This window comes from Aulostomus chinensis, chromosome 4, assembly GCF_037954235.1.
Source record: "Aulostomus chinensis isolate RoL2024-O1b breed Wild chromosome 4, RoL_Achi_v1.0, whole genome shotgun sequence".
In the NCBI taxonomy this organism is placed as follows: domain Eukaryota; kingdom Metazoa; phylum Chordata; class Actinopteri; order Syngnathiformes; family Aulostomidae; genus Aulostomus; species Aulostomus chinensis.
The window spans coordinates 23237964-23255703 of record NC_141323.1 but is presented as its reverse complement, the minus strand read 5'-3'; the positions used below and the strand labels follow the sequence as shown (position 1 = coordinate 23255703).

General features: G+C 40.6%; 1 protein-coding gene across 5 annotated transcripts in view; it reads left to right on the top strand.

Moving 5' to 3' along the window:
• Nucleotides 1-17332, top strand: part of LOC147263933 (forkhead box protein P2-like) — a 102677-nt gene extending 85345 nt beyond the window's left edge. For 3 of the 5 annotated variants that reach the window (XM_086202309.1, XM_086202308.1, XM_086202310.1), the window contains 8 exons: nt 250-333; nt 4347-4557; nt 5415-5518; nt 5670-5771; nt 7911-8032; nt 8218-8287; nt 9049-9356; nt 13625-17332. In XM_086202309.1, the coding sequence (XP_086058435.1) occupies nt 250-333; nt 4347-4557; nt 5415-5518; nt 5670-5771; nt 7911-8032; nt 8218-8287; nt 9049-9356; nt 13625-13766 (1143 nt within the window). In that variant the 3' untranslated portion in view covers nt 13767-17332. The remainder of the gene's footprint in view (nt 1-249; nt 334-4346; nt 4558-5414; nt 5519-5669; nt 5772-7910; nt 8033-8217; nt 8288-9048; nt 9357-13624) is intronic. The other 2 variants (XM_086202311.1, XM_086202312.1) reach the window with 2 other exon arrangements.
• The last annotated feature ends 408 nt before the right edge of the window (nt 17333-17740 follow it).

Below are 17740 nucleotides of genomic sequence, written 5' to 3'. Positions count from 1 at the left end.
CCCACACACACACACCCCCACCCCCCCAAGTCTCTCATATTCTCTTTAGATCAACAGGAGAACTACTGTCTGGCTCTTTCTCACTTGGCTTAAATATTTTCTTTAAATCTTACATCTTATTTTTCCTCTCCTCTCCTCTCCTCTTCTCTCCTCTCCTCTCCTCTCCTCTCCTCTCCTCTCCTCTCCTTTCCCCTCCCGCCTCCACTCTAATCTACTCTAACACACTCTCTTCTTCTTCTCTCTTAACAGCTTTCTAAAGAACGTGAGCGTCTTCAGGCGATGATGACCCACTTGCACATGCGACCCTCGGAACCCAAGTCATCTCCCAAACCAGTGAGTGCATATTGCCCTGGCTACCGTAAACAGCCAATGAAAGTCTCTCTCTCTCTCTCTCTCTCTCTCTCTCTCTCTCTCTCTCTCTCTCTCTCTCTCTCTCTCTCTCTCGCTCTCTCTCTCTCTCTCTCTCTCTCTCTCTCTCTCACACACACACACACACACACACACACATAAAATGACCAGTTTAACCACCCAGCAGTTGTGCAAGTGAGAGGCCAAAGATGAAAGGGAGAATGGGATTTGTAATACCGAGTAACATCTGCTTCTTATCAGGTATGGTGCACCATGAAAGGACAATAGTTTGGAAGTATATTAGATGGCAAAGCCACAGAGTCCTTGGCTAAAGCACAGGGTCATTTCTGTGTGATGGATATAATAGCCAAAACAACCTGTTGGCTGCTGATGACTGTTTGGCTCACTGGCAGCTAGAGCACTCCAAAATGGAATGAGAGAAGAAGAAGATGTGTCATTTTAACAACAAACACCTGAAAATGATTGCTGGTGGAGATGATGTTGATTAAACACATAAAGTGCTGCTATGAATTGTTAGAGGTCTTTGTATAAGGAAAATTGTCATTCTACATTTTCTTTCTGTTCCCTTTACTTTTAGATTTTAGGATTATAAATGCAATTCTAACATTCGAATGCTTTTCTGCAAATATTTCCTTCGTATTTAAAAGCAAATCATTGTTATTGTGTTTCTGATGCTTAGTAACTACCTACTTTCAATATAATAATATTGTGCATCACCTCTCATCATGAAGCTGTATAATCACAAGATAGCCTATTTATTGCATATTTTCATCAGGAATCAAACTTCATATTTTCAGTCTGTCTTTCTCTCTCCCTCTGTCTCTGTCTCTTTATCTCTTTTCTCTCCCTTTCTTTCTTTGTAGCTCTTTTTTTTTTTTTAATCTTCACAACTCCAGCGGCTTGGTTCCATCTTGTCCAATAAAGAATTTGCAGCCTATAATCCATGCCTGAATATGAATGAATGATGCTAATGAAGTATTGCATTACATAAAGCACACATGAAAGAGCAGCTAATTGCATTTGATGGTGGGGGCAATTCAGACAGAATTTTTAAACGAATAGTTAAGTCCTCAGTTTTAAGGCTCCCCTCGGTTTTAAGAGTAGGTAAGGCGAAATTTAGGTGGAGTACGCGCGGCCTCTCTTGTGGATTTTACTGGCAGCATGGATTTAAACCCAGTCCAACATGTGACAAAAAGTCTGAAATGTATTAATCTATCAGGTTGGGAAGAATGTCAGATTTTTCTATTTGTAAATCCAGTGACCAAAAAAATGCATTACATCCAGCACAACATTTTTTCCTCACTCATTTTTTCTCACTCATTCAGTAGATGTTGCCTTTTAGGAGGCAAAGTTAGCAAGGCTGCAATTTGCAAATAAGGTCTTTCCTAACCTCAAGGGTATATTCAGATGAGTAAGAGGTTACTTGTTTGTTTGGTTTTTTTTTTTAATTTGTATGTCATTAATTTGTCATTTGTCATCATCAATCATGCCGAAAAATTGGAGTGAATGCGTGTAAGTCACACAAAGAGCAGGAAGTTAGCTTTTAATGCATGAATTTACATGCCCATTCATGTTTTTGAACAAATATAGTATGAATTATTAGGTTGCATTCGACATGGGAGAAATAATTATACAGTCGTCTCTAGGATTTGAGATGTTTTCTGCCAATGCTGTATGACTGTATGATTTCCCCTTTTGGGTAAAGCCACATCATAGTCTATCGACCATTGTCCAATTTTGTCACCTGCTTCAAATAATTGCCTAAAATTTTGGACAGGTTTTTTTGGGCATAAATCAACTCCTTCTTATGTTTTATGTCAAGTTTTTTTTTTTTGTTTCCTGAAAAACTTTAAAAAAAATGACTCAGAAGGTTAGTTTAAGGAGGTGTCGATTTACAATGTTCTGCAAAACTGTTTGTGAAATTGATTGAATTTTGGCTTAATGGCAGGTCTGTCCGAAGGGAACTAAAAGGAGTAGTTATAGGAATTTAGATAGCTGGAAGCTCTTGAAAAATTGGAAAATTTGCATTCAGAAAATAAATCGCATGCATATATATATATATATATATATTCCTTGCCACATGGTATCCATCCTCCATCTGTGTGGGGCGTGTGAGTGTATGTGTGTTTGTGTGCACCTGACTATTGTCCCACTGTCACTGTAGCAGCTCATTACAGCTAAGTGGGCATATGATTATCATCTGAAAGCCCCTGTATCCACCCAGAGTGTTTCAAACTTGACATTTTATCGTATTTATCAACACATGCCACAAATGGCCGCTGATAATTTCTCCTCACCCTCACTCCTCCGTCTCTCAGAGCCTCCATCCCCTGATTCCCCTCTGTCTTTCAAGTCCGTTTTAATTCAGACTCTCACAACGGATGCATTCCACTTGCAGACTCACAATTAATGCAATTTGGTTTGAATATGTAACAGTGTCATTACCATTCCAACCAAATTAGCGCCAAGACTAAAAGGTCAGTTAGGAATTTTCCAGTCGGTTAGAGCCTCTCACATGAGATTTGGGAAGCAAATGCAAAAAAAAAGGTGGAAGAGCTGGACAATTAGCGATTGAGGGAGAGGAAGTGTGTAACTGTGTCTGGAGGCAGCTCACGCTTTGAAAGACTGACATATTAAATAACCGTCCATGCAGGTTTTTTGAGTTTGTGTCTGGACAGTTTTATGTCGAGAAAGAACACGAACAGTAATCATTAGTGGTAAATGCACCGTAACTAATTTCTCCAAGTGTATATATTCACAATTTGATGTTTTGTAATAGGAAATGTCAATCCAACTAGTCAGAGTAGGGTCTCATCCATCTGAAGCAGTCTGCAAAGTTTTATCAAAAGAAATTAATACGGGCTTTCATCTGCATTTTCTATCTTTGAAGAAACAACATTTGATTGCCTCCACCCTCAAGACCGTATGCAACAGCCACGTACTTTTAGGGGTTGTTTATTGACTTTTTTTTTTTTTTTTAAGTTGATGAACTGCAGGGGAGAGGGAAGTATTTCACATAGAAGCTGTGGGGATACAGTAACCTTATTATTGGTTGGAATTTTATGTTTATATCTGCTATAGAGGCAGAGAAATAAAGGCTTTAATGGACACTGCTAATTAAGAGACCTAACAATTCCTTCTTTTTTCTTAGTTTCAGTATCATTCAGATCATCTTTTCAGTACCAGTACTGAGTCAAACATCAGACCGTTTTTTTCCCCTGAATATTGCCATTATCATTGTTGTTGGTATTGATTTTAAAGTTACATCATTAATCCTTACTTACTGAAGAGCGAAAGGGTACTAAAATGTAGGGCTTTGATATGAAATGTAGATGAGAGGTTATCATAGTAACTGTCAGATGTTTTCAGAGCTAATATATGGACATCTAGCACAATAACACATTTAGAGCTTGACCAAAACATGTCATTCACCTAAAGAAACCAAATTTGGTTGACTACTCTCAAAGAGTAGAAATAATAATAATAAAGGAAGTGCCTTTTACACCTTTTACAGCCCTCCTCTGATACCTCTGAGCTAGAGTTCTTCAATCAGGGTCAGATAAACTATGTAGATGGAGTCACACCAGCAGCAAACAAGAGCTTTTACCAGCTTTGGGAATCTGGATCAGTGTAGTGAGGGAGGTATAGGAGGAGGGAGGGAAGGAGGGAGGGAGGCAGTGATAGAGAGATAAAGAGAGATGGGGCCGGGATAACACGGAGGCTGATCGTTGGATAATCTTGAACAGCGTGCTCTAATTAGAATTCTTATGATACAATTTGGTGGTTGTAATTAGTGGAGATGGGCTGGCTCCTCTCCACGAGCCTTGTTAGTGGAAACACAGCTGTGTTAGAGAGGAGGAGAGCAGACACTTTGCACTGTCACCGAAACCACAAAATAAGACTCCCTCCCTCCCTCCCTCGCTGTCATTCTCCCACTCACCACCTGCTCTCTCTCTCTCTCTCTTTCATTCTCCAAGCTCAACTTGGTGTCCAGCGTCACCATGTCCAAGAATCTGCCCTCCATATCACCCCCCAACTTACCTCAGACCCCCACCACACCCACAGCACCCATTACGCCCATGGCTGCCATGCCCCAGGTGCCGTCAGTACTGGGCGGAGCAAACGTCCCGAGTATGGGAGCAATGCGCAGACGCCACTCGGACAAATACTCCATGCCTCTGTCGTCAGGTAGGACCAACTACTCAGCGCACACACACACACACACACACACACACACACACACACACACACACACACACACACACACACACACACACCAGATATTCTCCTTCTGTTCATCTGTTTATATTATTATTAAGAATGAAAAAAATGGCTAAGTTTAGAGGAGGAAAACTCACTTCTTCCCTTGGTGACTTAGAATTGAATTTAGAATTTTGACTTTCAAATTAAACCAATTCATACTAAGAATTTCAGAAGGAAGAATTAGACACTTCAATTTTATCACTCTCCTAGACAAAGCACGCATCCCATGATCATCTCTGAACACTTTCTCTGACTCACACAAAAAAGACTCATTCTCACACTCTATACATACACAGCAGCTTGTGGGTTCTACTAGTGGGTTTCTAAAAGCAAGCCTATGTTTAATCACTCTATATGTAAATAGACAAGAACTTCCTCTGTGCATAAATATTACATGAATGTTAATTAAGTTCAAATAATTGTGGGGAAAAAATACAATATTTATTACATTAAGACATTTCACGTATGAAGCTTTGCATTTTAAATGGTCCGTCTTTGATGTTTATATTTACTCTCTCTGTGTTTAGTGTGAAGACACATAAATTATTCAGCCTCACCCTAACTAACTACATGGATCTTATTTTATAGACGTATTAGTGTTTAAGATCTCTCGCGAGAGAGATTAATTAAAAATGCATTTTGTTAGACATGGAAAATGCTGATTTGATGTGCCCCCTCTCCCCCCACCCTCTTTTTCTCCCCCCTCTCCCCCCCCCTTTTAATTTGATGAAACCTTGAGTAAATTCAATACCTAAAGGAATAAAATTTACCAATTATTTCAGGTGGTGACACAGTATTTATTTTTCCAGAGATTGCCCCAAACTACGAGTTTTATAAGAACGCAGATGTCAGACCGCCATTTACTTATGCAACCCTCATAAGACAGGTGAGTGGGAAATAAATTAACTTTGCCTGATTAGATTAAAATTAATTGCAGCATGAATCATGGCCGCTCTTTCAACCTGTCTGTGTGTATGTGTGTGTGTCAGATATGTGGTCTCGTTAGTAAACCATTATTTGATGTCATCTCATTTCAGGCTATCATGGACTCTGCCGACATGCAGTTAACACTTAATGAAATCTACAGCTGGTTCACACGCACTTTTGCTTACTTCAGACGCAACGCTGCAACTTGGAAGGTAATCTTGATGAAGGCACCATCTCCACCCCACCCTGACCTCCTTCCCCTTGCTAAGACAAAACCTCAAGGAAGCCGATATTTACTCAGCACTGAGCCACTGGCACTCCTCTCCACCGTCTACCTTTCTCCTGAATAGAAGCCAATTCGTCCTCTATTTATTTTTTCCGCTGCTCTGCCTTACTGTTTGGGAATGACAGCTGAGAGAATTCTTCGTCCGATATCGTTTTTTCATTTGGTGCAATTAATAGCGGAGGCTTGGCGTGGAGAGGAAAGGGCTCTGACGCACTAATTATACAGCAGCCACTCCATCATCAGCACCTTTTGTTAAGAGAGACCCCCACCCCACCTCCTCATCCCCTCATACTCCTGAAACCACATCCTCTTGCATATCATTGTTTAATTAGGAAGAAAGATGGCTGCTTGCCTGTTAACCAGCTCTCAGCCAAAGAAGCACGCTCATATGCTCCTATAAAGCTCTGTCTGGGTTCAGGGTGGTGTCATGTGCAACTAAAGCAGGAAGTGAGAATTGGCCTGTCACAGAGAGAGTCCTCTTTATTTACCCACACAAAAGAGCCCATTTGTATATCTGTCCCTACAACTTTATTGTCCTGTCTCTCTCCACAAAAATGCTAAAAAAATGTTTCCACCAGAAGTGTGTCTGCCTACTGATAAAGAAAGCCTCTGTGTTTTATCCTGTGTGCCCCCACCACGTTATTCGTTAGCTGCCTTTTAGCCTTTGTGCGCGGAGGACTGGAGGGAAAACTCAGCCGTCGCTCATCAGCATGCAAGCCATGTCACAGCACTAGATTTAGTAAAGTGAATTAATTTGGATTTGGGATGCAAATGAGCACATGGGCGTGTGATCACCAATTCAGAAGGGCACACGGGAAAGATCAGTGCCCTTTTCCAGTTTGTTAGGTACAGTGCTCGTCATGTTTCGCTGTGTGATAATCTTGTGTTCTCAAAGATGCTGCAACACTTGTTACATTTATAGCACAAACAAACATGTTTCCGTTCTTTCCTGGTTTCCTCAAGAAAATACACAATAGCAATGAAATCACAATCAGCACGCACACATACACACACACACACGTAATAACCATGGTGATACATCTCGAGCTCATCGTTTCCCTTTGTAAGCATTAGTTTGATGGCTTGTCAGCTGATTAATGGAGAGAATTTGTTTTAAGAAAAGAAGAAAAGAAAGGTAGTTTAATATCTCAGCTTGGTCTCATCAGCTCAGAACAGGGGATCCCCCCCCCCCTTCATCCCACTTCTCTCTCTCTCTCATCCAGAAGCTTATTAGTTCTAACTATATAGCATGCATAATAAAACTGCTCATTTGCTCATTAATATTAAAATTATCATATTCAGAGCCATGGGCATTAAGATCAATCAAATCCAGGGATTTTCAGGTCAGATGCAAGATCTGCTTATGAGGTTTTTTTTTCTTCTTCTTCTCTGAATCCCCTTTTCTAAGAGAAAGAGCAGTACACACCAAGCTAAGGGAGATGATAAATATGAGCAGCAGGGATATTAAAGCCAAGGTTATTATTTGTTGAGTCTGAAGCATGTTTTAATTATGGTCATATTAATATGAGAGGCATTTTCTATAGGTTGTCTACATTTTGTCACGGAAAAAAAAAAAAAAAAACACCCCTGTGGTTTATTTTCATGTTTTAAATTTTAAAAATATTGACAAATTTGTAGTAGGAATGTAAGAATTTGAAGACATACAGACGTCAGGTTCACTGACAACAGTTTATTTTTTTCTCAACATACTGTCACATTTAAAGTGATGTGTCCATTAAGAGCTTTTCTGGCGCAGAAAGGGTTACTGACATCACCATTATCAAGGCCGGCATTACCACTTCTGTCACCACCATAAGCCATTCGCTATGCTGATTACCTCCTTTTAGCCTACTTACTCTGATTGATATCTACTGTGTGCAGGACTTGTAAGAGCATTCGCTTTCACTCAATTTTTACTAATTAAATCAATGGTGCATGAATGTTAAGAATTTTTTCAAAGTGCACAGGAAAAAAATCAATTTCCAAGCCTCCTTTTTTTTCCTGATGGATAATGAATGATTCGTTTTACCTCATCTGCTGACCTGTGTGCCATCTCTGTCTGCAGAACGCCGTTCGCCACAACCTCAGTCTGCACAAGTGCTTCGTGCGAGTGGAGAACGTGAAGGGGGCTGTGTGGACGGTAGATGAGGTGGAGTACCAGAAACGCCGGTCGCAGAAGATCACAGGGTATGAATCCTGTTGACTCTCTCCTTAGATCTGGTTCTTGAGGTCAATGATGGCTAGACAATCAGAGGGAACACTTTTGTCTCTCTGTTTGGAAGTCTGAACTCATGTTTATGTCTTGTGTGTCTTCTGTATAGCAATTTTTAATTTCTCTCTTTTCACTGCTTGTTTCTTTGCAATGCTTTCAGAAGCCCATCTCTGGTCAAAAACCTGCCCTCCAGTCTCGGCTATGGAACTGCATTAAATGCCAGCTTACAGGTATGAAACCAAACACCCAGAGACTGCCACATCATTCTGCTGACCAGGGGTGTCTCACTCATGTTTGCAAGCAACATCTCACCTGATGATAAGATTCCTCCCTTTTTATCTTCTTGTGTTCTTGCATCTCCCCTCACACCTTCCTTACTTCCTCCTTCTCTCCACTCCTCCAGACTCAGAAGGCCACCCTGTGGTCGAACCAGGAAGCTACTCTCCCTCCTTTTTTTCCTTTCTGTTCTTTTCCTCCTTTCAGCTCTAGCAGCCACCCCTCAGATTGATAGGGGCATGTGCAAATGCAAGGGCATGCGCATTAATATTTATCTAAGCTGTCATAAATGATTTGGCTTCATAGTGAACGCCAGCGAGCTGCTCATGGCAAAAACTTTAAAAATTTAATCACAGTATATAACTTTAATGCACAGCAGGCGAAAGTGTCAGGAGTTTTTATTATTTGGAGGTAAAGTTTTTGGGGACTTTTTTTAATAGGCCAAAGCACACAAGGGCACATGAACGGCAGCTGGGGGAGGGAGATGGCAGCAAGGTGTCACAAGGCGAAAATAGTCTGTGAATGAGTGGAAATAGATTATTCTCATAATGAAGATGTCAAATCTTTGAGTAAACAGCACTGATATGACTCGTTTCTTTTCATCTTTACACTTTTTAAACTTCATTCCCCCTTTGACATGATCATCATCCCTTATCCTTCATTCTTGCTGCTCTACCTGCAACCAATTCTCCTCCTTTTCCTCCCTCGGTGGCAGGCTGCCCTGGCTGAAACCTCCCTGCCCCTACTGGGGACCCCGGGCCTCATGAACAACAGCTCCACAGGCCCAATGGGCGGTAGCTGCCACGGCCTCCTGGGGGGAGACCCGTCCGGACTGATGGGGGGGAGTCCACCAGGACTGTTAGGTGGGAGTCCACCAGGGCTTCTGGGTGGCAGCCCTCCAGGTACGCTGAGCGGCAGCCCACCCACCCTATTGCAGTCTGCTCATGAGGACCTCAACGGTTCTCTTGACCACCTGGACACCAACGGACACAGCAGCCCTGGATACTCCCCACCAGTACACATGTAAGTTCCTGCTGCTCTGCTGCTGAAATGGAGCAATTTTCATGATTCATTGATAGACCTTTACTCTACAGGAAGATACGAACATGAATATTCTCCAATCACTGCTCTATTTGTGAGATACCAGGTGCATTTCCATCCTCTTCATGTGCATTTTCAATTTGAGTGTAAAATAAACAGATGGAAGATCTGCCAATTAAATCACCCGTTAGTCATGTGATGGTCAGGGCTCATCATTGTAATATTAGTTAATCAAGACGATTTCTGATGTCCCTCAGGAACTTTTATATTCATCCTTTTTTGTTTTCCTTCATTTGCATTTTTGCATTTTTTATATCTCAAATCTGTCAAGATCCCCAGAATGTTCTGTCCTTTGGTCACAAAAGAAACAAAATATCAAAACAATAAGACTCTTTTTTTTTTTTTCATTAAGAAAAACACTTTAAGGTCATCCATTATTTTTGAATGGATGAATTTATTTGATATATTTATTTGTTCTTGGGCTTTTTCTTACTCCTATATGTTAACTTCAATTGAATACTTCGATTAAAAATGTCTTTAATGATAGGGAAGCGTTGGCCCATACATGATGGAAAATCTCTGCAATTGCAGAGAATGAGTGAATTATGTCACCTTGCTGTGCCCTCCCATTCCACAGCTGTAGACGGGAGACTGAGCACTCCTTTTACTGCTTATCATAGTTAACAAACATCTCATATTCTCACGCCAGAGGTGGATGGAATCGCACGCAAACTTGCATTTTCTTTTGCTGAATATGTGAAAACTGTTAAATTACGCTAAATTTGGATGGAAACCGAACTCACACGATTTGTGTACCTCTGTGATGGTAAAGCATCCACCTCTACACCCAGTTCATTGACTGTCCTTCTGGCCTTTGTTAGTGTAATTGCCTGATATTTAACCCACAGTAGCAGCGTTTCCTTCATCACTCTGACCTGAGGGCAAGGCTTAGTTCACACTCTCTCCGCTGCAGTCACTTCAATGACACTGACATTTTAGAAAACAGTCAGTCTATAAATAAGCTCAGTTACACATTCCTCTTTAATTACGCCACCGCCTGCATTACAGCAGTTGAGCCACTATATTTTATGCAAGACTTTTCCCTTTAATATTTAGAAACTGTAACATTAATTATTTTAAAAATCTCTCCCACTCCTATTTCCATTTTAATGGAGCAGAGAGAAAAAGAGTGTTTAAAAAAAAAAAAAGTTTCAGGAATGTCTGAAATAAAATGTGTTCTACCTGAGCTGTTGATGTCTCAAAACCACACACACACACACACACACACACACACACACACACACACACACGCACACACACATATGTTCAGAGTCAAAGGCAGAAATGACATATTAATAATGCTCATCCTTCAGTGCTCACGCGACATTATCTCACATCTTTTGCGTATTTCAGAAAGGAGAAGTGTGTTTGGTGAGACCATCCAGACATCTATACTTTAATCTATCCGGACATGTTTACCCTTCTTTGAAATGGGGTGTTAACTGGAGCAAATCTGTCCAGTTCTCGACTGAATCCCAGAGTTCCCACTCCCCCAGGTCATTTAACTTTTAATAACAGGACAGCGTTGACTGTCTTTCTTGCCTCTTCTTTTCTTTCTGGCCACGCTGCATCACCACTGACATGAGTGGTGCATCCATCCCTCCCTCCTTCCCTCCATCTGTTAACACAGCCACGAGAACCTCAAAATGGAAGAAATGTGTTTTTCATGACTGACTTTTCCAGGATCTCTCTAAATAATGGAGTGGCGTGTAGCACTAAACTCCAAAGTACATCACCTTAAAGGCCTTTCTCCAGAAAGGACACCAATGCCAACAATTAGACAAACCTCTCACTCTCCTCAGTGTCTAAAGGTTAATGCTATCTGCTTAACCGCAAAACCAGCTCGCCCCAGGCCATGCTCTGTGTGTGTTTGTGTGTGTGTGTGTGTATGTGTGTGTGCATGTGGGCACGTGCAATACACTCATGTACACCCTGAGGGGTATGCTTAAGAAGCAGCACTTTATACTAGCTTCAAATTCTGCAAAATTACCGTCCTCAACTTCAGCAAATTTCCCAAACTTTATCATGAAAAAAGCCCGTTTCACCTCCCCCACCTGCTCAACCCCTCTCTGGTCCCCACCACAGCCACCACCCACACCTCTCCTGTCCCCCAGCCCACCATTAGGCCTGTGGACTAATGACCTTATTTGCATCCCTGACATACCGCTGCATGATTGCTGGCACTAATCAGCAATCCAGCGTCCAGCGTTTACTGGTGAATGATTCAATAATGGCGGCTAGTCATTAAGTACGAAATGGCTCATCGCTATATTTTAATAAAGTGTCGGAACAGTGAATATGCACCGGCATATTATTTTTCAAAGCCACACAAATATCTAATGAGCTGCATATTAAAGGTGCGTGAGCCCTTGGTTTCAGATATCTCATTCTACTCTGTTGATCAATGTGATGTATTCAAGTACGGACCGACTACCTTTTTTTTTTCTTTTTTTTTTTTTTCTTTCTTTCTTTTTCCACAAAACATTTTTTGAAAGGCCAGCCGTCATTATCTAACTTACATTTCTCTCGAATTCTACGACAATACAAGATCCAACTTTATCCTGGCATCGTCTGAAAATAATCAAATGAATAACATATTGGGATGAATCTGTCGTAAAATAATTCAAAAAAATTAGCTGACATAGATGCAAAATGTTGATCTTTTGGCAAAAATGTAATCCAAATTTTGGTTATATTTAACTGTCTAGAATCAAATTTAACATGAGTAGAAGAAACTTATCCAAGTTGTTTCATCATCTAACCTGTTATCTTGATAAACTGGGAATCAAACAATTGTTTCAACATCAGTTGGATATTCCATTAACTACCAATTTAGTGGCACCAATTTACACCAAATAATAACAGTATTACAAAATAAAATTGCCCTCAATTGTGATTTGATTCAGGATTTTTAAACAAGTCGGTGCTGTCAGTGGCTGCCATGTGTTATGTTTTACAGTGTCTGTAACCTCTTACTGGGGTGTTTTGCTTTTGACTTACACTGCCTTGATGAATGTGATGGCGAAAACAGAAATATTCATGGCGCTGCTCGCATCCTGCTAAGATCAACCTCCTCTCCTTGGCCCACCACATCAGAATATTAATTTACAGTATTTGCCTCTGAATATTAAAGTCATCTGTACCTTTTAAAATTCTTTTCAAATTCAAAGTCCCCCCCCCCCCCTCCGTGCGTCCTCGCCACTGATGAAGGCAGCCCAGGAGAGCGGCTATGAGACAAGTCCTAATGTACTACTACTTGATAAGTCTCCCTCTCTCTCTCGAAGTCTGCAGGGATTTCGGATGCATTCGATGTGTCAGAAATAATTAGGTTTTGTCAGATTTATCATCGTGGCACAAACCTCTCCCCAGCTAGGGCCCCAGATCATGTTAGGCCTTGTTTGTGTGTGACAGCATTATTATTCTTGTTAGTCGCCCAGCACTTTCTTCCTTCCGCCCACTCCTCTGTTGTTGTGAAGGGAGAGGCGACTTGCTCACGGCCCTATTGCTTTCTGCCCGCCGCTTATTGACAGTGGCTAAAGATATTCATCCATTTAGAGTTAAAAACATGTATCATGGTGTCCGAGCGAACTGCCAGGGCTGAAGTTGATTAATGGCAGAACCTAGCTGCCGGTTTTTCCTCTTGAGGAGCGACATGCACAGCCCCTGCATATTAACGAGTGGCTGTGCTTTCTATTAACTAGATAAAAAAGCCTCTCCTCTGCCTTTGCTCCAGGGGGCTTAGGGATGAGAAATTCTCCATTATTTATCATGTGGCCTGTTTTTTTCCTCCCTTTTCCTTTTTCATGTATTTCAACCTGGTGTCATCAGTAAACTTTTAAATGCCAAACATGTCTGAGACATCACAGCTTATCGGCCTTACATGGGCCGTGTTTTTCATGAAATTTTCATGCACTTACTTACAGTAGACGTGAGGCATCATGTCAAATTAGCGTCTCGCAAACAACACGGTTGTTACTTCTTGCTAGATAATGCATGTAATGGCATTTTTGATGCAGCAAAACATTTGTGATTGCATGCTCCTAGAAGCTGTTGTCTCTTTATTGTATGAATATATGTTCGATCTTTTTATACCTTCAGGTGTTTCTGAAGATGCTGTAAAATATGCAGATTTAAAAGTGAGTGTGTGTGATTAAACCTGCGAACCCCTTATATTGAATGTTGTGTTGTAGGCCGTCAGTTCACGTGAAGGAGGAGCCACTTAACATGGATGACGACTGTCCGATGTCATTGGTGACGACAGCCAATCACAGTCCAGAGCTGGAGGAGGACCGTGAGCTGGAGGAAGGGAACTTATCAGAAGACCTGGAGTGACTAGGATATGGTTTTTGGTGGATGTATCCCTTCGCCCAGCTGCACTGTTTCCCTCACACAGACTCCTTGCAAGACTAAGAAACCACTCCCACAGTCCAAGCAACCACAGCTCTCTCTCTCTCTCTCTCTCTCTCTGTCTCTCTCTCTCTCTCCCTCTCCCCCCCCCCCCCTCTCTCTCTCTCACCACTGGGACTATTTATTGAGCATGCATCCGGATGGAGACTGGGCCAAAGGAACTCTTTGTTGCAGCCCTTTGGGATCCCCATGACAGGCATGAGATGTCTGATTTAAACTCTCGGAGACCTATTTCATTAGAGATGGCGTGGCCACATACAGTACAAGGACGATGGACTCATGGATGGATGGGGGCGGGAAACACAAATGAGCAAATCATGTTCCGTTGAAAGCTAGGGGCCTCATATACTGCCAAAAAGGAAGACATTTTATGTTTGTGAATAACCCAACTCACAGTAGTTGTTAGAGACAATTGCTGGTTCAATTCAAGTTGTTGCTCTGTTCTCATTTGCACAGGAGTAGTCTCAGAAATTTGTGTCACTGCCTGTATGTTGCTACTATGAAGAAAACCAGTATATTATTTTCAACTTTTTTTAACCATCATTAATTTCAGTATATGATTTTTAAGACACCACCAACTGTAAATGCCATCTCCTCCTCCCCCCCCCCCCCCCCCCGAATAACACCAGTCATGGAACTGCAGCACCAATGTTGCAAATGTCCAAAAAAAGGAAAAAAAAAGAAGAAAAAAAAGGTTGGCTTCCAGTCTTTGTGATTAAAAGTTAAACAAAACAACAAAAAAAAAACTGGACTTTGAGGGAAAAAAATGCTCGTTTGTGTAAAACACCATTAATGAAACATTTGTGCATCCTTTTCTTCTCGCTGTTCTCCTTACCTCCTCGTTCGAAAGCTTTGTCTACCTGCAAGCAGTCACAGGCAACAGCTAGAAACCAAAGCCAACACTAGCAATGGCTAATAGCTTATAAAGACAGAAGCCACCAAACACCTCTTGGTCCGCCTTCTGTCACTTTAAACTAGTACAAAGAGAAGCTTTTTGTTCCACAAACTACCTTCGAATAACCTCTGGGATTGTTTCATTTAGCCCTATACAAAGATGATCAGGAGAAGGAAGGAAAGTGTAATTTGAGAACGTCCACTTTTGGAGATTTCTTTGAACTGTAAGTTTGTGATTTGACTGGTAGAAAGCAACTTAAACTGTAAAAGTGGATCATGACCAAAACAAAACATTTGTGTATTCCATGGAAGTGCAGAATCATTGTGTCACCGTTGCTTGTTTTGGGTTTTTAAACCTTTTATTTTATGCATTACACATGTCGTTTTTTTTTTTGTTTTTGTTTTTGTTTGTTTTTATTATTTACTATTATGTTCCTAACCTGGTGATTATGTAATGTTCTAAATGGCACTGTCAAAAAAAAAAAAAAAAAAAAAGTCTTATTTCTGTGGCGGTTTTGTTCCAAACCGTGTCGAAAACTGAAAACATTGCTAACCAAACATGAAAAATATCTAGTTAAGCCAAATAAGTCATAATTTCAAGTGGATATGAAATGATGTGGCTCTGTTACCATAAAAACAAATGATAGCCATTTCAGATGAGGATATCAAAGGTGAGGGTGAACTTTTCTAGGTGATATCTGCTTTATACTTGGTGGTTCAGAGCTTCAGATACAGCTGTTGTTAGCAAAAGGGATACAAACCCTCAACTGCACTGATGTATTCTGTATAGCTAGTCAGCTTTTTTCAAAAGAGTCCCGTCATTTCCTCCCAGCTAATGTCATCTAGAAAAGTGTTGTTGCTTTAATGGTCATTTCTGTTTTCAGTAAACCAAAGTTACACAAAATTCTGCCTCCTCTTGTATGGGATAAAGAAAACAACCATACACACTCAGTCAGACGAGCATACATGCGCGGAAACACACACACACGCACACACCCTGAATTTATGGTTTGCCAATTTTGGGTTATATCTCCAGCTCAAGCAAATGTACGCTGTCAAAGAACTGAGTTTGTATTGTTCTCTAACAGCCGTTGCGTCTGCCTGACCAATATGGAAACACTGTGTTGTATGTTGTTTTTAAGCCGAGAAGTTGGCCATGAAAGCTTAACACAGAGACACATACGGTACAGACCAGAACACACACACACACACACACACACACACACACACACACACACACACACACACACCAGTTCCACGTCAAGAGGGGCCCAGGAACAAAAGCTCTGATACTCAGCTGGAGTCAGTGACTTGAAGACGACGTCCTTAATAATCTTATCACACCAAATAAAAAGGACGCTACGTCTTTCAAAAAAAAAAAAAAAAAAAAAAAGGGTTCTCCCACTTACCCAAAAAGGCTTTTTAAAAGCTTCTACCTCTGCACCACAAATTCAGAACAATTATGACAGATTGCACGAGTTATTAGAACGCCACAAGAGCTGTTACGTTTTCCTTGTCTCATAGGAACCAACCAACGTTTACATTCCCTGCGTCAAAGATATGGAAGATTTGCATTGTAATAGGTTGTCCTCAAACATTTGTAGAATGATAATGTATAGATTACCTGTAAGGGAATATTGTGTTTTAACCATGCATGTCTAAAATCATTTGGTGGACTGGAAACAAGAACTAATAAAAATAATAAAAATCAATGGGATGATGGCCTAAATATACGGACAATGCATCGGCGTGCATTACCTCAGATATACTGTTTTGGGAGGGATAAAACCTGTCAGCCACAGAATGCATATTACCTGTAGATTTGCATGGGTTTTGTATAAATTAAGTAAAAAAAAAAATGTCTAAAATAGTTGCTTGCACATGATACCAGAAAGACCTCCAGAACTGCGATCTGCTCCTCCACTAGATTTTAGGATTGTCTGGAATTTCTGGGTTAATTTTGTCTGTATTTTGATAACTGTGCATACTTATGTAAAAAAAAAAAAAAAAAAATGTTGGTGGACCCATAAATTTACCAGACTTTTTTCTAAGAGGAAAAAAAAAAAAATCTGTGTTTCTTTTCTGACTTACCTGAATTTTTACTGTTTCACTCTCATTGCTCGCTAAGAATAGCAAACCTGCTTTTTCTGCATCTGCTTTGCGTAGCTGTAAGGCTTAACCTAATGTGTGTATTTATTGCTTGTACCTCTGTGCATACTTTATGAAGCATTATGTCTGGCAGTTGAGTCATGTATCCTTTCTACTGCTATCCTTCTCTAATAATTGGGAATATGATCCTCCTATGTATACAGTAAATTGGGACTGTAGCAAACATATGTTTATGTAATTGGTGAAAACTTCTTTTTTTTTTTTTTTTTTTTTTAGTTTGTTTTTTTTTTTTTTTATTTCTTTTTGGAGACTTTTTTTGATACTTTTCATTACTGTGTACTGTGTCCATACGTTAAAGGTTCTCTGACATTAGAAGGTCATGGTTGAGAATTGTAACAGACGTTATTATTTTCTGTATTCATGGCATTTCACTGCTGAATAAAATAAAGGACCAAAACTTGGAATTTAAAAAGCAACTGTCTACCTCAAGCATCAGAGAGTTTAAAAAAAAAAAAAAAAACACCGCTGTTGCACATTTATCTTTTATTCTACAAAGGCACAGCCATGAAAATCTAGCTGGCATTTGAGGAGCTGAGATGTGAAGGAAGGGTAGGGGGGGGGAAAAAAAAAACAATTAAATTTTAATGTATATGTTACAAGGCTTTGTTCCAGCTTCCAGCACCTAGAGTCTTGTTTAGAGGAGTGGGACAAGGCACTGTATTGCCCACCCCTCTGGACCTGTAATGGGTTAGCCTTTGTATGATTCAAGCCCACTACTTTTTCATGTACCACAAGCATGTTCCAGTGCACACGGAAGAACTGCTATGAAAGGCTTTTCTGAAGAGTGACTAACCCCTTATTTCTACTGCCATAGTGGTTTTGGCACGAATCACATT